General features: G+C 45.1%; 2 protein-coding genes across 3 annotated transcripts in view; one reads left to right on the top strand and one right to left on the bottom strand.

Annotated features, from left to right (window-relative positions):
* Nucleotides 1-11452, top strand: part of FAM184B (family with sequence similarity 184 member B) — a 183182-nt gene extending 171730 nt beyond the window's left edge. For both annotated transcript variants that reach the window (XM_045075998.1, XM_004773412.3), the window contains 6 exons: nucleotides 2435-2607; nucleotides 3434-3580; nucleotides 5499-5616; nucleotides 7448-7552; nucleotides 8814-9013; nucleotides 10495-11452. In XM_045075998.1, coding sequence (XP_044931933.1) covers nucleotides 2435-2607; nucleotides 3434-3580; nucleotides 5499-5616; nucleotides 7448-7552; nucleotides 8814-9013; nucleotides 10495-10588 — 837 coding nt within the window. In that variant the 3' untranslated portion in view covers nucleotides 10589-11452. The remainder of the gene's footprint in view (nucleotides 1-2434; nucleotides 2608-3433; nucleotides 3581-5498; nucleotides 5617-7447; nucleotides 7553-8813; nucleotides 9014-10494) is intronic.
* Nucleotides 11453-14186: 2734 nt separating this feature from the next.
* Nucleotides 14187-19434, bottom strand: MED28 (mediator complex subunit 28). The gene is made up of 4 exons (XM_004773408.3): nucleotides 19250-19434; nucleotides 17261-17327; nucleotides 16463-16575; nucleotides 14187-15209 (listed from the first exon to the last, which is right to left on the bottom strand). Exons 1-4 carry the CDS (start codon nucleotides 19397-19399, stop codon nucleotides 15012-15014), a joined length of 528 nt encoding a protein of 175 aa, XP_004773465.1. The 5' UTR covers nucleotides 19400-19434; the 3' UTR covers nucleotides 14187-15011.
* Between the last annotated feature and the right edge of the window lie 2526 nt (nucleotides 19435-21960).

Below are 21960 nucleotides of genomic sequence, written 5' to 3'. Positions count from 1 at the left end.
ACAGTCCTGGGAGATCCTGGATGGGTCTGCAGCCTCCCATTTTGAAAAGCAAAAAACAAGTTTTAAGCACTGTGTGTCATTTTAAATTCAGACACAGTAGCATTTTAGAGTAGCATTGCGGTATGGGCCCTAGAATCACCCAGTCGGGGTTACTCCTTCAAATCTGCAGAGGATGTCTCAGAATGCTGCCTCAGACAGTCTCCCTGCCTTAACCTCCCTGCTTCCATCACTGGGAGCTGCCTTTTTTGTCACCGAGGTTCAACACCAACTCTCCTTGAACTTCCTTGTCAGACTTGGCCCCTCAGCCCCTTCCTTGTACATCCATATTCCCACCTGGCCGGCAGGGCAGTGACATCCTAACAGCCCAGACTCTCTCCCCTGCAGCCCACCGTGTACCATACGGTGACAGGTATGCAACTATATAAAGCTTCAGTGACTCCCTCCTGCTATCAGAACGACTTCCAGATACCTGGCAAGGAAAAGCCTTCACCCACTGGCCACACTTCTTACCTTCAGTCATATCTCCCTCTGCTCTAAACTTGGGCTCAGTATCGTGCCCCTGGGCCTTTGCATGTGCCCAATCCCTGCTTGGGACGCCTTCCTCCCTCCTCAGTGCCCAGCTCACCCTCTGGGCCAGGGGTCTCCCCTCTGATCTGAGTATATGTGCTGTCAAGGTGAGGCTCTCGGGACCTCCCTTCCACACCTGCGGCCTCACCCTTCTCTGAGCTCACCCAGCGCCTCCTGTTATAGTCCTGCTGCCCTCGTGTCTACTGTATGACCCAATTAGGCAGCCGTCATATATATCCTGAATGTTCTTTATGGTTGTTTTCAACTGGACCGGAAGTCTTTTGAGAACCAGGCCAGTCTGCCTCATTTCATCTCCACCCCCACTCTCCGCATGGGAGCACCACCAAGTCTGTGGGCACAGAAGATTTACTTGGTGTCCCAGCCCCGCTGGAGGTCCCGGGAGTTTGGGGATTCTTCACTCAAGATATTGTCAGTACTGAGCACCTGAAGATGATTTGTGTTTAATGAAGAATATTAAATGATGAATCACAGGGAGCTCTGCCCAGTCAGTAAAGTGTAGCAGAGGGAAGACAGATCATGTTCCAGTAAGTGTTCTAGATCTGTTGGAGCCAGCCATATGTATGGAAGGCGGCAGGGGAATTGTGAGATTGTGACGTCTATGATGACAGCCTCCCTGGTGCCGTGGATAGAACCCCGGGATCACTGGGTGGATGAGATGATACCTGGCTGCCACCAGGGGCCCTCCCTCACCTTCACCTCATTGGAGGGAAGCTCTGAACCCTCTGGGAGGAACAGCAAGGCCCCAGAGGAAAACTCACACAGAGAAGAAATATGGGCGTATTAGCAAGGAGGAACAGCCCCAGGCAGCAGAACCGAAAGAGGGAAGGGACGGGTACCCCATACAAGGATGCATCCTTAAGTTGGCCCCCACTGCAGGTAAGTGGTATCCCACCTGCTGGGATCTTCTGAGGAGCTCTGTGAAATAATTATCCTCTCTGTCCGAACTAGGGACAGACAGGGATGCATTTATTCATCAGGCTCTCGCATTAGTCAAGGGTGGTCCCACAGGACCTTAACCAAGCTCCTCCAGGCTTTACATATCTGAGTGCCTGGTGCCCAGGAGCCCATGAGTGTCATGCACACGCAAGCCCCAAGGCAGGAAGCAGGAGGTGTAAGGCGGGGCCCACAGATGCTCCCTGTGCCAAGCTGCTCTTCCTCCTGCGAAATGAGCAAATGCAGAAGCCTTCAGGCACGTTTGAGCGGCCTTGAAAACCCTAGCATTCACTAAGCAGGAGTTAACTCTGATCCCATTGAATTTGGACACAGATCTTCGAATATCTATCTGAACCACAGGCATTCAGGCGCCATTTAGCAAGCATTTATTTGGCACCTACTGGATGCCAGCCACGGAGCAGGCGCCAGAGGACTAGAAAACTGGAAGAGAGATGGTGCCTTCCCGGGACCGCTCCCGGGCTAGCTGAGGAAACCACGGCGCGCTGCCCTGTGATCTCTCCACAGCCAGGATTCGGATTCAGTGATGGCAGAGAGAGAAAGGAGAGGAGAGAGGAGAAAGCTGGTCGCTTCTTCCCCGAAGCAGTGCTGTTTCCGTAGGGAAGGCTCTCTGGGCAGAGAGAACGCAAGGAGGTCTGAAAAACGGGCGGAGTGGTTGGCTGGTTTTGATTTAAGCCACGTTCTTGGCTGACCGGCCTTATTAAGCTTCGTGAGGGCCGGATGTGGCCAGCTCTCAAAGCGGGAAAAGCTGGAGCCTGGCTGCGAGCTCCCGAATCCGGAGCAGGAGGCTGGGCGGAGCCCTGGTTCCGGCTTTGCGCGGCTCGTCTGGGGCCCTCTGCGTCTCGTCCGCCTTGGCGCCCCCTGAAAATACCTCTCCCGGGTCCTTTCTCCCCAGGACGGGGGCGGCCTGGGCCAGGCCCGCTCTCCGCAGGGCGCCGCCGAGCCTGGTCCGAGCGAGGCGTGCGCCCTCTGGGAGGAGAACTCGCAGCTCAAGGACGCCGTGCAGCGGCTGCGGGCCGAGGTGGAGCAGCACCAGCAGGAGGCGCTGCAGCTCCGCGACCAGCGCAGGTGGGTCTCCAGGCCGGGGCCCGCCCTAGCTCCTACCACAGCTCCTTGGCGAGCCTCTGAGATCTAAGGCTTCCCGTCTCAACATCTCAGCAAAGGAGAGACTCCCTAATGCGAGCACGTCACTAATGTTACTCCGGACCCATGAAAAGTACTAGTGCTTTCGGTTCAACACTGCATAGGATTTGCCCTGGAATAGAAAAGGGAATCTTACTTCCCTACAAACAAGGAATTTATGGAATCAAGACTTGACCATATCAAAAGCATCTTCAAAACCAGCCTTAGGGAGACAGGGCGATGGAATAGTTCAAACGGTGCTGGGCGCTCTTTAACTAGCTGTGTGAGCTCCTGAGAGTCAGCTAACTTCCCCTACACGGTGCCGTCGTCTACAAGTGGAGGTAAGACCACCAGCTTTCAGGGCTGCCATGGAATGTAGTGAAACATAAGCAAGATTTTGCACCGGCTCTGGCCTGGAGGAAGCCCTTGGTAAACCGTGGTGTTACTGTTATTGCCTATTCCAAGCTGGATAGCTTCTATTAGTTCTGAATTCACAGCTCTTTCACCCCGTTGCTGGAAAGTTTATAACTACGGATGGAATGCTGGGGTAGGAGGTGCTGAGAAGGGGTCCCACAGGCAGGGTTCGCATGGACCCCACAACTCAGAGCGCCCAGGTGTTCTTCCCAGTGTCCTGACCTCACATTCATATAACCACTCCCCCAGACTGTCTCCCCAACCCAGCCATCCCATGGGGGGTGGAGAAACCCCAGTGCCCATGAGGTTCAGTGCCCAGAGCACGGGCCAGCCTAGCTGAGCTCCCACCCACCTGCAGGCTGCTAGAGGAGGATCAGCAAGCCCAGCGGGCCCGGGAGGTGGAGAAGCTACGCCAGGAACACCGGAAGGAGATGCAGGCCATGGTGGCAGATTTCAGCAGCGCTCAAGCCCGGCTCCAGGCCCGGCTGGCTGCCCTGGAAACTGAGTAAGTGAGGTCTGGGGGCCGAGGTTGCGAGGGGTAGTCGATGTACATTCTGTTAGGGTGACCAGCTCATCCCAGTGTGCCTGGGACTCTCCCAGTTTTGAAACTACAAGTCCCGAGTTCCAGGAAAACCCTCAGTCCTGGGTACCTGTGGAGAGCTGGTCCCCCTCACATTGGGAGCCTGCATTCTCTGTGTGCAGAGCACTGGGACTTTGTGAGGAATGAGCACTGCCTTGTGGACTTGGTTTGACCCTCACACTGGGAAGAAATCAAAAGGATCATTTGCCCCTTCTCACATGCCTCATCTCATTGAATCTTTACAGCAGTCCTTCACGATGGAAACTGTTACTCCCCCAGACAGATAACAGATAACGGAACCAAGGGGCCTTGTGCATGCTTGGATGCATTCATTGATTTATTCAACAGATGTTTGTTAAGAGCCTACTGTGTGCCCTGCCCTATTTTAGGCTGGGAACTGAGCAAAGACTATGCTCTTTCAGAGCTCACAAATTCTAGATGGGGATTTAGACAAGAAAGAAGCAAATAAACATTTGACTCAGAGAAAGTTCTGGAAGAAAAACAGGATCTGTGTCCAGGGAGTGGCAGTGGTAGGCCAGAAGGCCTAAGGAGGTGATACTTAAGCACAAGCAGGTGGGGGGACTGCGAGAGCCATTTAGAGGAAGAGCATTCCCAGCAGAGACAACAGCAAGTGCAATGTCCCTGGGTCCTGCTTCATGTGCCTGAGCAGCCAGGAATAAGTGAGAGGGTGAGTGGTAGGAATTGAGGTTGGTGGGGTAGCTGGGAGGGATGAAGGAGACCCTGCACTAAACAGGAAGGAGTTTGGATGTGTTCAGGATTCACTGGGAAGCCATTGCAAGACTTTGAGCAGGGGTGACATGGTCTGATTTATCTTTTAATGGGTCATACTGGCTGCTGGGAGAAGAGAGGGGGGTAGTCAGGATTAGCAGCAGAAAGACCAGTTGGAAGGTGACAGGTGAAGCCACTTGTCTAAGGTCAAGCAGCACTGAGTGAATCTAAATGTCACCGGTCTGACCCTTAGTTCATGCTCTTTAAAAAATGTTCTCCACTGTCTCCAATACAAAGCAAATCATGAGAAATCCAGAGTGGAACGTTTTATGAGCTACCACCTAGTGGGCACTTACCACATGCCAGCCTTCCAATATCTCACAAAATCTTCACAACCACCCTGTTTCGTGCCCATCTTAAAAGAAGAGAGAACCAAAGGTCACAGGGAAAGGCTACGGACAGTCACCTAGCTAGAAAAAGTCAGAATAAGAATTAGATCCCAAGTCATCTCGCCCTAAAGTCCTGGCCTCTTATCAGCTACAGTCCATAGGTCCCAAACAGCCATAACCCTCCCCCCACCATGCAGAGAGTTATTTCTCTCTAGGTTCGTGTTCAAAGTGCTAGCTAGCTAGCTCTGTTACAGCTGCCCCGCCGCTCCGCCAGAGAACGGGCGCATGCCGCGTTCCGTGTCGGCCAGCAGATGGCGCCAGAGCCACGTCGGCATTAGCCCAACTGCTGCAGCGGAGGCGGAGGGGGTGGGCATTTGGCCCGGGATTGTGGGGCATTATTTTGCTGAGGCCTTTGTCCAGTGACATCCCTGGTTTTTGAAGCTTCACCGAGAGCAGCGTGTGTATCACACACAGGCCTTTGGGTCCTTGGCCCCGTAGTCTCCGGGGAAGGTCAGACTGGGAGTTGGGGTCCTGGTCTCCCCCCGGAGCTCTGCGGTCAATTCAGTGGATGGCCCTGGGCAAGTTCCCAGGGCGTCAGTTTCCCCTTTCATGAATAGAGAGATGAGCCTGCCAGGTTAAGCTCACAGCAACGTCCCCACCACGTCCACCTGTTTGTTGTTGGGTAATGACAGTAAGGAGACTAACTGCATGCCTGCTCCAAACAGACTAAAAGATTCCGGAGAGAAGACAGGGAAAGGGGCGTCCAGGCCAGAGGACGTTCAGCTCATAGGCCGTCTGCAGACCCGCCTGAAGGAGAGAGAGGAGATCATCAAGCAGCTCATGGTGAGGTTGTCGGGGCAACCAGGGGCTCTGCAGAGTTCTTCGGGAGAGCCATTCACTTTGCTCGGGGCCCTTCGATTTTAATCCTGATAATCCTAAAATCCCCTCCAGAAGACCCTTGATTCCTTTTGTCTATGATCTAAAAAACAAAACAAAACTAACAAAAAACATACGCCTGAAAAAAAAAAAAATACAGGAAAATAGATGCAGGAAAAGCACTCAGTCCCACAGCATCTACCTGACGTTTTTGTTTTGTTTTGTTTTTTCTTTAACCTACAGAATTGGAAAAATCCAGAATGGCTTGCCTTCTGAATTTTAGCAAATCAAGCCAATTATTGTTTATTGATCTTCCTTTTGCAAAAATGACTACCTGTTTTGCAATTAGCAAGCCACCTCCTGGACTCTTAGTTTTCTCCCTCTGGTTCTGTATCCAACAGCCTCCAAAGCCTAAGGCTGTTTCTTTGGAATGCCCCTTCCTCCATCCTCTCCTGCCCTGTCACAACCCACACACCTCCTATCCCTATCTCCCGATAGCTTCATCCATTCCTTTGGGCACTAACCCACCTCTCCCTGCTCTCTGGTCTGGTTGAGAGCTGTATCACCACAGCTGAACTGCTTAGGAATGCTTCCCCTGGCTTACATTCAGCTCTGGAGACTGTGGGTCTTAACTCACTCCTGTCAGTGTAGCCCACTATGGGGGACATCAGTCCAGCCACCTCCCCCCATCCCATCTCTGCCTCTACCACTTTAGTCCAAGCCCCTCTCACACACAGTGGAGAACTACTGGTCTCCCACTCGAACCTCCCCCACATGAACCAGAGCAATCTTCGAAAGTATATCACATGATAGCACATCTCTATTCAGCACTTCCCATGGCCTCCCGTCTTCTGCAAGTAATACCTACATCTTATGGTGGCCTCAGGTCCTCCCACACGTACAGCCATGTCTCTCAATTCTCACTCCCACTCCCACCCCTGACCATTCCCATCGTATTAGTACACTGATGAGACCATCAGGAAAATTTCACCACTAACTGAAAATTAGATATTAAGGAATAGCTTGTTTGCTAAATATGACAGAAGTATTGTGGTTAAGTTTTCGGTTTTGGTTTTTTTTTTTTTTTTTTTTTAAGAATCCTTATCTCTTAGAGATATATATTAATGTTTTTACAGATGAAATTATACAATGACTGGAATTTGCTTTAAAAATAATACAGCATGGGGCGCCTGGGTGGCTCAGCAGGTTAAAGCCTCTGCCTTTGGCTCAGGTCATGATCCCAGGATCCCGGGATTGAGCCCCACATCCGGCTCTCTGCTTGGCAGGGAGCCTGCTTCCCTTTTCCCTTCCTCTCTCTCTGCCTGCCTCTCTGTCTACTTGTGATCTCTGTCTGTCAAATAAATAAATAAAATCTTTAAAAATAATACAGCAGGAAAGAAAAAAGTGGATAATGATACACATAAACAATAGCCATGTGGTTTTGTAGCTGGAGTTTTCTTTATTATTAACTTTCTGCAGTAGACTTTCTTCAGATGCTAAGAGTACCTGGACATATATATATACATATATATGTATAGTGTTTCAAATAAGCTTGCTCTTTCCTATACGAGAGAAGCTAGGGACTCAAAGGCCACAGGAGTAAAGTTGCTTTCTCAAAGCTTCCCTGGACAGCAGCTTGATTCCCAGTGACCCCGGCTGACCTCCCCTTCCCTCCTGTGGGCTTTCTTCTCCTTGTGCTGTGATCTGCCCTCACACAGCCTTTTTCCTTCAGGTCAAATCCAGTGCTGTATAGTTAGGCTCATGTACTCATGTAGACTCAGTTGTATTGTTTTTCCAGGAGGAGAGAAGATTTCACTATGCAGCCTTCCCCAGTGCCATGTCCCATCGGAATCGGTCCTTCTCTTTCAATCCTCACCCAGGATATTTGACCCCTTCCATGAAGGTAAATTGGTTTCCTGGTTTCAAGCATCACACAATTCTGCTGGCTTTGTTTTCCTAAAGGTAACTGTAGCTTATTTGTCAGGGGGCTGGCATACATTCAGAGGGATAGCCACTAAAAGTAAGACTCACAGGAAACAGTCCAAATTAGTAGCAAACAGTATTTGTATCTGGCTAGGTGGATTAGGTGTACTTATAATTTTTTAATTTTGTATGGGTTTTTTGTATTCTCCAAACTTCTTATAAATAAACATGTCACTGTTAATAATGGTTATATCTGGGTGATAGGGAGGAGAGTAAAGAGCAGGCATCTCCAGGGCACCTGGGTGGCTCAGTGGATTAAAGCCTCTGCTTTTGGCTCAGGTCATGATCTCAGGGTCCTGGGATTGAGTCCCACATTGGGCTCTCTGCTTAGCAGGGAGCTGCTTCCTCCTCTCTCTGCCTGCCTCTCTGCCTACTTGTGATTTCTCTCTCTGTCAAATAAATAAAAATCTTAAAAAAAAAAAAAAGAAAAAGAGCAGGCATCTTCTACTTCTTATTTTTTAATCCCTGTATGTTTTTCAAGTTGTTATAATGAAAATATTCACATCGAGGTCTCTCATCTGCTATCAAGAAATCTTAAAAGTGCTAAAAAATATTTTTTAATAGTTCAAAGGACAATAAACTTGATGTGAGCTCATTTATAATTTATAATTTTTACATATGCCCCTCAGTGCAAAAAGATCTAAATCTCACTCCAGAAATATTAACACATTTGAGGACAATGGGCCCAGCCCCTGCTGGGGGTTTTAGATGGCCTTCTAAAGCCTAAAACTTTTTTTTTTTTTTTAATTATAACACATCTATCCCTAGAAGTTTCTGATAAGAAATTGTAAACCTATGTGTTTCTTAAAACATAAAGTAGACTGGAGGAAAAAATGCTTTAAAAAATAACATGTAAGGGGTGCCTGGGTGGCTTAGTCAGTGGAGTATCTGCCTTTGGCTCGGGTCATGATCCCAGGGTCCTGGGATTGAGCCCGGTGTCCGGGTCCCTGCTCAGCAGGGAGTCTGCTTCTCCCTCTGTCCTTCACCCTGCTTGTGCTCTCTCATGCACACACACTCTCTCAAGTAAATGAAATCTTAAAAAACAACAACAAACAAACACGTAAGTATACAAATAAAATTATCGCCCCCTCTCCCATAGTTTTGGCTGGGTGGGCCTTTTTGCTTTTACAATAATGCTTCTTTGGGGTAGCACTAAAAAGCCTTCCTTCTAATACAAACAGAAAAAGAAGATGGAGGAAGTGCCCAGCCGAGTGGTCAGTGTGCCAAACCTCGCCTCCTACGCAAAGAACTTTCTGAGTGGTGATCTGAGCTCCAGGATCAACGCTCCTCCAATAACTAAATCACCCAGCTTGGACCCAAGCCCTGGCTCTGGTCAGCCTTACAAACCTCCCCAGTCTCTAGATGCGAAAACTGCCACAAGGTAAGGGCTGCGGCGGGAGGGGAAGCTGTGATTTCCAGTTTCCATTAATAGGAGGGGAATTTGGATTCCTTTCTGGCACCTCTTAAATATCCGGCATTTGGGCAAATATAAAGAATGGTAAAACAAACCCGGTCTTGGACAAATTACAATCAAGCCAAAGGGTTGTGTAAGAGGAAAGAAGTATGTCATTCTTTAGAAGAGGTACTATCTTGGTACCAAACTCCAGAAAGCCTTTTTCCATAGATTGGATAAGGGACACTCGGCTGGCCGTGTCACTGTGGCTAACACAGAAGAGGGACTCTCGTCATCTGGCCCTGGGGTCTGGATTCAAATTCTGATCCTTCTTGTTCTTACCTAGGTTGCCTTGGGCAGATTACTTGACCTCTCTGGATCTCCATTTCCTTACCTCTAAAATGAAGATAGTATAGCATCTCCCTCATCAAACTGATGTGGGACTAAAGGAATGAATCTGTGGGACATGCTTAGCACAAGACCTGGTACAGAAGGTGTATTTCCACTGTTATTATTAAGGTTATGTCTCAAGATTTACTGTATCATCTTGAAGTTGTAAGACCTCTTAATCTATGGGTTTGGGAGCTCATTCATGATGTTTTCATATACCATCTTACTTTCCCAGAAACCCTTGCAACATGTTTCTTTTGGGAATGTGAGTTGTCCCTTTATTGGTTCTCCCTCCTGTCCAGTCTTCCATTCAGAGGCAAAATTTTACATTCTGGGCTTTGAATTTTGCATTTCAGAAAGGGCTCCTTCTAAAAAGTTCCTTTTCCAAAGGCCCGCAACCCTGTGGCTACTTAAACAAAGAGGGAGGCACAGCCCTTTAGGAGTATTGAGCTGGACAGAGCCTCTGGCAGTCACCAAATGAATCCAGCCCTTTTGTTTCACAGCTGGGGTAACTGAGGCCTGGACCCCTGAGCACAGGTCTCTCAAACTGCTAGAGCCAGCTCCTGACTCTGGTTTCATCTCAGTAGCACACACCTGTCTGTAAAGCTTCACAAATGCAGACAGAGACCATTCCGGCAGGTATCCATCATACTTTTCTGGCTTACTGTCTCTTCAATTAATTGGGCTAACTCCACTGTCTTATTGAGATGCTAGGACACATTAGATAGCTCTTAGAGAAGCCAGACATTGTAAGGCTGTGATGATTAACTATCTCATAACCTTTTTTATGAGGTTTATAGTTTATTTGTGCCTGAAATAAATAAGGCTGCATGATATGCCTCACTAGTCTAAAGTAAAACTGGAGACCGTGTTTTCAAAATGGGAATTGGATGTTCCCTCCCCACCCCCACCTTTCACAACTTGCTTCCAGCTATGAATGTTGGCCAGTTACACTGTACTGTCTTTCCAAGAGTAACGAAGCAGCTTTCTTTCCCTGAAAGATAGCGGGGTATTAAGGTGTTTGCTGAGTAATTTTCAAAACCATCTAAGCAACTTTTTGTTTGTTGGCGTGTTTCTAGGACACAAGATGGTGAAACAGCCCAACCCAAAGAAGTCCAGCAGAAACAGAGCTCTGCCCACCAGGAATGGTTTACCAAGTATTTTTCTTTCTGAACTGGTTCTTGGGATCCATCAGAAAGAGTACATTTGAAAAACATTTCTTTTAAAGCATCTGATTGAAGGAATGAACTAAACAACCAACCAACCAAATAACTTGCTTGTGATATGGTTTATATATATTAGCCAAAAAAAATTTTGGCCTTAACATTTCATACTATTTCATTGTGACACCAGTGCTTAAAAAAAATTCTTGCCATTAAGGTAACCTCCCCGCCCCAATATGTGTTATCAAAAGGCACCCTAGAAAAATATTAATGTTGCTGATAACATTCACATTGTATTTCTAGTACCCAGAAGGTTTCATTCCACTTTATGGAATATCAGGCTTTGTGATTTCCATGGTCTACTCTAAAAGTGGTTTCATCTTTCCTTAGAATGCTAGTTCTCTCCACTTAAAAAGTATTTCTATGTAAATGACACAATTCCAAAATGCACATTCAACCTCAGTAGGAAGAAGAATAAAAGTTCAAGATACTCATGAAAGCCAATTAAAAACAAAATGAGGCAAAACTAGGAGTGAACTATAGCCGACCTTGGCATACCTGGATTGAATGCTTTGACTTTATAGCTCCAGGACATGAAGCCTACAAGTAGAATACAGAGGGAATAACACCTACCTCAAAAGGGGCTTTACAAGAATTAAGCAAAATATTATGGTGAATGATACCAATCATGAATTAGAATTAGCCACTGCCAGAATTTTTCTGTAAATAACTGAGCCTTGCCCCATCACACATCTCAGTTTCAATGACTATAGTTTCAATTTGGTCACTTGTCAAGGTTTCTAAAGTATTCTATGAAGTCAAAGATCTACTGAACTTGTAGTCTTTGGGCTTGGGCCCTTTGCCTCACGGTGCATTGCTTCTCCGTTGCATGGATGCTCAGTACATTAAAGGGACTCAGGACTGGCCATTCACAGTGCTGACTGTGAAAGTCCACGCTGAATTGTCTGACCTTCTGACAGCGATATGACAAGACTCAATACATTTGGGCAAAATATGTTCTCAGTCCTTTGGTGCTGGCCACAGGTGGCCATAAACAGTTGTTTATTCTATGCACTGTCAAACCTTTGCTCTTTGAATAAAACTTCAAACAACTGGGCAATAAAAATGGCTGTGACTTGTATTGTTTTCCCAAAGAAAGGTGAAATTAGATGAAGATGGATCATAGAAATAGAATGTTCACATTAACCTCAATTAGATCATCTTCAAATAAAAAGTAGCTGCTTCCATACATCATTCTGAGAGAAATCCAATTACAAATCACAATAAAGGTAAAATCACTAATCAAAACATGTGGCCCTATAATTTCTTAAATGACAATACTTGTCCCAGACATGTAATATACCATGTTATTTTCAATGTCACTTTTTCTTTAATGATTTTATTTATTTTAGAGAGAGGGAGAGAGTATGAGAGACCACAGGTTGGGGGGCAGCACAGAGGGAGAGGGAGAAGCAGCATCTCCAGAGTAAGTAGCCCAAATTGGGGTTCAATCCCAGGACCGAGTTCATGACCTGAGCTGAAGGCAGATGCTTAACCAAATGAGCCACCCAGGGGTCCCACTATCACATTTTTTTAGTTATCTTGTTTCCCGCTTAAGGTGAGCATTATAGGATCATGCTTCCATTTTGTGTTTTAAAAACTATGTATGGATAGCTCTGTTTATTGAAATATTTTTCCAACACTGCAACTCCTGATGACTAGCAAAGCAGGCTGCACCTTGTACAACTGTCTCCTTTAATTAATTCAGCAGGATACAAGCTGCAGAGACAGAGTTTTATTGAGACTCTACATCTGTCTGATTTCTTTCTTGGTGCAGCTGAGTGAAAGATGGTTAAATTTCTAGGTTCTATCCTGCAATGATTACATCTTTGTTAAATAAATCTGTGCATGCTTCTACCCTTTCTTTCTTTTTTCTTTTTAAAGATTTCTTTTTTTTTTTTTTTTAAGATTTTATTTGTTTGTCAGAGAGAAAGAGGGAGAGCGAGCGAGCACAGGCAGACAGAATGGCAGGCAGAGACAGAGGGAGAAGCAGGCTCCCTGCTGAGCAAGGAGCCAGATGTGGGACTCGATCCCAGGATGCTGGGATCATGACCTGAGCCGAAGGCAGCTGCCTAACCAACTGAGCTACCCAGGCATCCCCTACCATTTATTTCTTTAGGACAAACTCCTTGAGTGAAGTAAAGCATCAAAAGATACATGCTTAAGCTTTCTGTGACATATCAAGATTATCATCCAGAAAGTTCCTATCAAGTTTACACCTTCACCAGCAGTGACTAAAATCCTACCTCTCCATACCATAGAAAACACTGACAAAGAAACTCAATCTGAGAGAGAAAACGTTCTTCCAGTTTTTGTGTACATAATCTGATTCCATCAGTCTCTCAAGAGTGAGTGGTCCAGACCTGACAGTGATGGCTTGGGGAGAACAGTGGAGATGAAGAGAAATGAACTGATTCAGGATTGAGTCAGGGGGGAGAATCACCAAGATTTGGTGATAATCAAGATTTGGTGATAAATCTTGGTAGGCCCTATTATGACAGGAGGAAGGGTTAACACTGCTAGGGCGAAACTGTAAAGGAAGACTGCTGTAAAGCGTTTCTTAATTAGGGTGGAAAAGAATGAACTCACCCAAGCAATGGCTGCTATCATGTACCTGAGCCCTTATCACCTGCTCTAGCATCAGTGTAACAGCCAACACAGTGGTTGCACTTGAGGTTACTTGGTCTTTATACTCATGCTCCAGGATCCATCTGAATTCCGCAAGGACGAGGTTGGCCAGATTAACAACCCTGAGGTCGTAGAACAAAAGTAAAAACAACTTTTAAGAGCTTTGTTTCATCTACACTGAGGGGTTGGCCCCAGCTGGATACCCCACACACATGCACAGACAAGGAGTAATAAGTATCATGCATAAAAGATAAATAATAAATGGCCAGTGTATATTCTGAGAGGAACAATGCCTACTTCTCATGAGGGGCTCAGAAACAGATATAAATCTCTAACCCTCAGGGACAATCAAGCAAGGTCGGCAGAGAAAGAGGAAGTCCCATGTCCCTGGGTGGGGTGCAGCAGCGAGGGCATGCAGAGGCTTCAGGGACCAGGTGGCATCCAGGCCAAACAACCATAAATGGATGGATATCAACCTTATTGAGGGAGGAGCCCTCAAGGCTGAAGGAATCAAAACAAGTCAGGATACAGGGTGTAGAAGTACTGCCTGTTTAGAAAACAATAGAGCATTTGTTTTCAGTTAGGAGGTGTCATCTAATAAGCGACTGTAAACACAGAGAAAGGAAAAATCTCACCTAGGGAGCACCACTCTCAATGCCCTTCTGTACTTCCCAAAGGCAGCTCAACAGTGAATCTCATTGGCCTCTGTAACCAACAAGAGGGTAAAATGTCTTCCCAAATGCTGAGGCTCCCATGATTTTTGAGGATGGGGAGTTTGCTGAGGGTCATCCTGCAGCCCACTCCCCACCCAGAGGCCTCAGTCCCTTGGTATCAATGTCACTCATTAGCAAGAACCATCCTTAGTGGAAAATTCAGCTACAAAAAAACCAGAAACAAGAAAGACACAAGCAAATTCAAAATGAAAAGAGATGATCATAGCAAGCTTTAATATTTCATACTGCATATATGCCTCAAGCATCACACTGAAAACAAAGTCTGCCCCCTTACTTACAGTGATTCATCACTGGAGAACATAACAAAACTAGCTTATTACTGCTCCTACTACACACCCCCACTCCAAAAACTGGAAAAACACTACACAAAATATAAAGGTTAGTCCAAATAAGTCAACATCAACGTAAGGATTGTACCATATTATTACTATTCTAACTTACGATATTATAACCTTTTCAACCTATTTACAAAATATCCTCATTCTAAGAGCTCCAGATGCATTACAAATATCACTGTATTAGATTCTTCTTCTTGAGGTAATTTAAAGTCTTGAAACATGCAAATTTACCTATTTTTCTGCACAACTACTGAGGGATAATTGTCATGAAAGGCCTGCAAACAAAATCCTCACCTTCTGATTCTTAGATCAGATCATACAAGCTAATCTAAAACTGGAAACACGAAGAGACTAAGTCATACAAAAACAGTAAGTACAAACAGAAAAAAGAAACATGAAAAGGAAATCTGTAGGTGGCATCACACTAACAGTCTAAACTTTGCTACAGATGGGAAAATTTACTTGATTTACCAAAACTGTATAGGCATTTTATAAAGTACTCAAAAAATAACGCTTAAAAAAATAAGGGGAAAATTTTAGGTGAGATCATCAACAAAAATCATCTTATTCTTTGGCAAAGAGTTCTTCCAAAATGTCATGTCCACAAGTGATGTCTGTCAAGACTGTGTTTAGGCTGACTCACACACCAGATCACCTTCAGACCAGCTCTGACTCAGGTTTGCTTCATTGGTGCAGGGATATTAGCTGATGCCTGCTCGAGGTAGGCCAAGGAGCCCTGAGGGATCTCAGCTGGCTTTTTGTGCTGCACGTTGATGTCTTCCAGCACCTGCTGCCAATGCCTCAGTTTTGTCAAGTGCTTCTGGACCAGAGCATCTTTCCGTTGTAACTCATTCCTTAGTTCCGAGACATCCTACAAACAAAGACAACGAAGTAAGAGTAAGCTCATGAAAAGTGAAAACAGTTCCTGATCTAGTAAGAGCTCTAAGAAGTAATTCAAATCAGGAGAATCAATTAAACCATTGTACACCTATTATCCTGCCTGGCTCCACTATCTATAAACAACCTGCAGCAGCTCCTCCAATGGAAGATACCTGCCTAACACTGGGAGTTTTTATTTTTCATTTTAATTTAGTAAGTAATACAGATGTTCCAATATTCTAAAGTACCAAAGGGCAGTCTCTTTCCCATCCCAGTCCCCAGGCACCCAATACCTCCATTCAAAGGCTACTGCTGAGATCTTTTACACTGAGAACCTGAAACATATGCGAACAACTGTTTAAAAAAGAGTCCAAAACCACTGTTCTATCAGTTCAGGATAAAGTGTTAAAATCTCATATTCAAGAGTTTTTTAAATGAATACCAGCATTACAATTCTTTATTAAGGCCTGACCTCAAACACACCTATGTTCCTAGTCAAGTGTTCAAATCAGGAAATGATCTGACAAGATAAACTAAAAATATCATTTTACCCTTCATGTTCTCAATAGCTGGTATCAGTGAATAAAAAGAATGTTTTTAATTAACTGGGAGGACTTACTTCAAAAGTCCCCAAAACAAGCCTTTCAATTTAGTGTTTCTCATTAGGGGCATCACAGGTCTCTTGGGCGAGATGATGATTCTCCCTTCCACAATTCATTTGGCAGGCTTTGGCCCAACACACTGAATGCCAATAAAGCCTCCCAGTCATCATGGCAACCTCAACACATTTCCAAATGCCCCCGATCAAACAACTGAGATAAATGAAATCCTGAGTCTCAAGGAAGCTGGACAAAACATTTAATTTTTGATTCCTTGAAGAAACTTGAGCCCTTCCTGCGTCTAAGGCAGCTGGGGATACACACACGCCAGTTTCTGTCCAAAAGGAGCTTGTCATCTACATTAATGGTTTCTCCACTTTTTTCAAGAACCTTTCCTGAAGGAAAAGTCTTTCATGAAAGCCAGCAAATTACACTGCTCTGTTTGAGTCCATCTTTCCTCCACGACCCCTTGGCTCCACTACCTGCCCAGCTTGTCATCAACACTGACAACTAGCAACATTTGTATTCAATCTACAAAGCCCTACGATAACTCATGGGAAAAGGATATGTATCTCATTTAAAGCACAGATAGAATCCTGACAACATGTGTTTTTCCTAAAAGTTAAGGAGAAATGTGAGTTCATACCTCTTTGATAACTTGCTCTGGTTTCTGGACAGATAACTGCAATCTTTTCTGTAGGAAAAAACATTCCGTCTGTCTTGCAATATCCAGAAATTTCTGGATACACTGATCAACACCTTATGAGAAAAAGGTCAAAATATTAAGAAAAACCCTAGACATGTGCATCTCCCTCATAAATGAACAGCAAAATATCAAAATGGCACCTTCCCACAGATGTAATCTGGAATTTTAATTCTGGTCACAGCAGTGATACTGACTCCCAACCCCCATGTATTAACCAACATTAAGTAGCACATAATTTGTGCTTTTATGAGTTGAATGATACCTCAGTACAACACAAAAGTTCTTCTGAAGAGAGATAATCCAGAGATCCAGCAATTAGCATCATGACTTCCAGTTAAAACGTAACATGTAAAATATGGTACAAAAAAAGTCAGAAACACTGGTTGCCTCTGAGGCGAACTTGGCTGAAGTCAGGGAAGCACAAGAGACTTTTCTGTGTAATACCTTCAAAAAATAATCAAAACTTGGGTTTTTGAAAAAAGTAGTATGCATTGTTGGTTATCTCTGACCTATACCAAAATGGAAAAAAAAGCTCAATTTAAGTGGTTCATTATGAGTGACATGTCAATTAATGAACTGAACAAAGAACCAGCAGTATACAGAAATGACTGCATAAATCTTATTCCCTGGAAAAGTTATCTCAGGATACAAACAGAACTGAAACACATCGAGTATATATTCAGTAATTAGGAAGCTTGCTGAAGGTAAGAACATAGTCTACAGAGAGTAAATTCTTACCAGTTCTAATTTCTTCCTGATCCGTGCCATTGACATAGTCCTGACTCACAAGAGAAGCAAAGCAAGCCTGTGTGACCCAAAAAAAATGTAAGAAAAAATATGTCATTCCCATGTCAAAAATCTTACTTCAGAGTAAGAAATAACTTCTCTTGAATTCATTCAATGAGCTGATAGAGTCCGGGTTTGCACATCAGCTGACAAAATATACTACTGCTGATGAAGAAACTTGGTACACTGAGTCCATCAGACCCTCAGAGGGAGACCTGCAAATGAGGCTGCTGGTATTTGCTACCACCACCACCTGGTCCCAACTCCTGCCACTCACCCCCTTCCTCGCAGTCCCATTCCACACCAGGACTGACACACAACAGGTTCCTTCACTGTTTGACAAATATTCATCAAGCACTTGCTATATAGCACCACTGTATTAGCACTGATGGAGGAAAGAGAGATAGGTGGCCTCTGACTTTATGGGCCTGGTTTAGTGGTAAATCCCACAAAAGGGGGGCACCTGGGTGGCTCAGTGGGTTAAAGCCTCTGCTTTCGGCTCAGGTCATAATCCCAGGGTCCTGGGATGGAGTCCCACATCGGGCTCTCTGCTCAGCAGGGAGCCTGCTTCCTCCTCTCTCTTTGCCTGCCTCTCTGCCTACTTGTGATCTCTGTCAAGTAAATGAATAAAATCTTAAAAAAAAAAAAATCCTACAAAAGGCACCAGGGGCAGATCCACTGAGGAAGTGATACACAATTTGGAGGAGGGGACCTGGAAACCCAGAGAGAACATAAACAGCACACAGAGAAAAAGTCTTCTGTGGTCAGAGTAAGAGGAAACTGCAATGCAGCTGAGAGTTGAATATGCTGAGCTAGGAATACCACAGTAAACCTTCTGACTTTATCTCAAGATTGACAGGTAGCCACTAAAGGGTTTTAAGCATTAGAGCACTGGTGTCTGCTCTGGCCAAGACTTCTACAAGGCCAATCTTTCAGCAAGCACTCATGACTGACAGCCACCTCATCTCAATGCTAAATGCTGCTCTAAAGCTTACCAAACCCTCTCCTTCATGGCTTGGCACCACTGCAAAGGCATCTCATCCTCCTCCCAGATGAATTTCGATGTCTTTTAATCAGTTACTTCCAAGTTTTTTAATGTACAGTCCCAGGTAAAAGCATTTTTCCCATGCAGCCCCAATAACACATTCATTAACAACCTACATTCACGCTCTACTCTGCTATTATACACAGTATAAAACTCACCCGACTAGGACTTAAAATGTGGAAAGGCAGCTGCAATTAAAAATTATTTTATTTCCACATAATAAAGGCTTATCTTCCGCTCTAGAGACCACTGAAAGCCATCTTATTTTTAAGCACCTATTTTTACCTCTCCTTTGTCTACCACTCCCCATTTCCCTTGCTAGAGGGGTTAACTTCTTGGGTAGAACTCAGAATCTGGGTCATCCCTGTCTCCCTCACTCTCTCCAGCTTCCCTTCTTTCCCCTCGAGTACCAAATTTCACACAGTAACCTTCACAGAAGTCCATCTCAGCTCCAAGAGTCCGTTAGTTTGGAGCCATCTGAGGGTGGAGCCCAAAGGAAAGAACACAGAACATAGCAGTGTGACGTTACCTATCCTAGATGAACCAGTATTAAACACGCAGGAGTGCGGGGAAGAGCGCTCAGGGCTCAAAAAAGGATGGAACAGGTACAACAAACAGACGGGGAACCTAGACGGGTCCCAAAGCTGGGGATGGGCAAACTTCAAGCCCACGTGCTTCCAGAAACATAAAGCTTACATCTGTGCCAGCAGACCAGAGCAGAATGCCGGTCACCACTCAACGTGGAAACTAAAGCAAGTGACTTCCGTTCTCTGAGCCTGTTCTCCTATTCACAAGCCTGATGTGGGCATCGCTGAAAGAAGACAACTGCCCAGGCGCGGCTTATGTTTCAGGAAAGAAGGCAGGCTGGGAACACAGACGCCCCAGTCTCATCTTACCTCAAAAGAAGACTCCAACTCATCCACCAAGGTGCTGTTAGAAGTTCTCGGAGGGCCTGGCGCGGCCTGGAGAAGCGAAGCTTGGCCCCTGGAGTCCCCGGGGTGTCCAGGTGGCTGCCCGGAGAACATACCTCCCATTGGAGCCGCCATTTCTGGAATGGCGCGCAAGAGGCGCCGTGCGGCTGCGCAGGCTGGCGCGCGCGGCGCACGTGACGGCCCTAGTCATGTGACATTGAGGGCCTCCGCAGGCGTCCTCGGGGCTCCAGGGAAACTGCACGTTTGATAACCCTCGCTTTCTCCTCGTCTGCCGGTAGGCGGCCAGGCTTTTTCTTTTCCTAATTTAAGAATTAAAGGCTCTACCAGGATTCGACGCAGTTGTGGGAAGTGGAGAATCAGTAGCTACGGTGGAACCAGCCCTTTCCCGGATTCGGTTACTCCTGCGTCCAAGTCCCGCCTTTGTACTTGAGATTTGGAGTGATTTTGGCCAAGGTTTTCTCTCTCTGGGCTCAGGTTAGCGATTGGTAGGAGGGAGGCACCCATTCATTCCACAGTAATTGAGCCCTTACAGTGCACCAGTGACTGATCTACTCACTGTGGATATAACGGGAACAAACTGGCGAAGTTACCCCTAAGTTCTCTGTGTTGAGAGGCAGGTAACAGAAACACTAGTCTCTGTTCGCCTTGGATATTTATGGTTGCGTTAAAACCACATATGCGGTCTTTCAGTAACTTCCTTTTAGCATTCATTTATCTTTTCAGAAGCTAAGGTTTCTTTTCCCATTATATTTTACAGTTATCCAGCACATTGAGCCTTCTGTGCCCTAGGCTCTATTTAATCTGGGGTTATAACAGTCACCCCCAAGTCTCTGTTGTCGTGTTTACTGTTTTTGTGGAGGAGAGACACACAAATATATATAGCAATATCTAGTGGAGATAAATGATAAGAAGAAAAATGAAACCCAGTAAACAAATGGCTAGTGATGGGTTTGAGATGGGTAGCTGTCCTCTCAAAGAGATCTGGGCTAGAATGACTGGAATGAAAATGTAACCAGAGTTTTCTAGACAGAGGGGTCCTTGAAGAAAGAACCCACCTGGTATAGTTAGGAACCACAGAAAGGCCAGTGGGGCTAGAGTGGGGGAGGCAGGGCAGTAGCAGCTAGAAAAAGCAAAGGCTCCCCTTTGCCCATCAGGTTTCAGATCAAAACTCCTCTTCCCCTCAGTCTAAATTAGCCACACATTTCCAGCCACTTCACCATTTAATTTTCTTTATAGCACTTAATCATTACATGAAATTATGTGGTTCATTTGTCTTCATTAACAAAGTCACCTAACTTTGCACATGCACCAATAGGAAAGTAAGACCTGCCTGTCTTGATCACCTGTATTCTCAGCACCCCAAAACTGTCAGGCATAATTGTTGACCAAACAAAAATATAACGCCATCAGGAAACTAGTGGGCTCCAGCAGTTCTCAAACTGTTCTGGGTCTTAGGACCCTTTTACACTCCCAAAATATTGAGTATTACAAACACGTATGGATTGTGTTGGTATTTGTTCAACTAAAACTTGGAATATGTAAAATACCTACATATTAAAACTGAGAATTTAAATAATATATTTAAAAACAAGCCAGTTAATATTAGCATCAATATTTTAGTATTTCTCTTTTATAAAACCAAAAAAAGAAGAGTTGGGCTTACTTTACTTGTTTGCAAAAATAGAAGACTGACACTTCTCACTCTTATATGTCTTCAACCCCAGTGGTCATCTGGGACTGCAAGAGAGCCTTGAGCCTGGGTGGTGATGCACATTTCCCACCCTGGATTTCTGGTGACCATGGGGCTGCTTCAGTTTTGGTTTCTTTACTTCAGCCACCTTTTAACGCTATTGTATTCTAAACTACTGCTGTTTTGGATTTGGTGCTTGCCATAGCCATGCCTGGTCCTCATGGATAGACATGGGTAATACCCATGGTTGAGCATGGTTGAGAGGAGTCAAAGGTTTGTGTAATACCTGGCAGTCAAATGTACCTGCAATGATAACTAAATTTCATCTCAGTCAGATTAGATAAGCACATGAATCCAGGGCTAAGTCATGCCTTTTGGATCCCACACTCTGGTAAACACAAGAGTTCTGTTGTTCCTCTGTTTATAAAAAGCCTTCTACCAAGTCCGTGCTTCGCATTCTGAGTCACTGAAAGAAATCTAATTCTAGTTTTCCTTCAAGAGCCAGTGGTTCCACCTCTCCATCTTCCCTGACAGAAGAGCTCCTGGACATGGATACCCAGAGAAACCTGTTTACTCACTATTCCTGCCTGATTTTCTTTAATTCTAACAAATAAAACAGATATGCATACCCATATCCATTCCCTTTTTATAATCCACTTGAGACATATAACATCCTCTTACATGTCAAATTTTTAAAATATTGAAAATTGGGGCGTCTGGGTGGCTTTGTCCATTACGTGTCTAACTCTTGATTTCATCTCAAGTTGTGATCTCAGGGTTGTGAGATTAAGCCCTACATCAGGCTCTATGCTCAGAGGGGGAGTCTGCTTGAGATTGAGATTCTCTCTTTGACCCTCTGCCCCACCACCACACACACATTCTAAAATAAACAAACCTTTAAAAAATAATAAAATATTTAAAATAACTCCAATAAACAGGTTTCTTATCAAATGCTTAGTCCTAAAAAAAGAAAAAAGTAGAGGGA

Source organism: Mustela putorius, unplaced genomic scaffold (assembly GCF_011764305.1).
Source record: "Mustela putorius furo isolate JIRA1106 unplaced genomic scaffold, ASM1176430v1.1 tig00000083_pilon_pilon_pilon, whole genome shotgun sequence".
In the NCBI taxonomy this organism is placed as follows: domain Eukaryota; kingdom Metazoa; phylum Chordata; class Mammalia; order Carnivora; family Mustelidae; genus Mustela; species Mustela putorius.
Note: the sequence above shows the minus strand (reverse complement) of the source record. Positions and strands in the feature narration are given on the sequence as shown.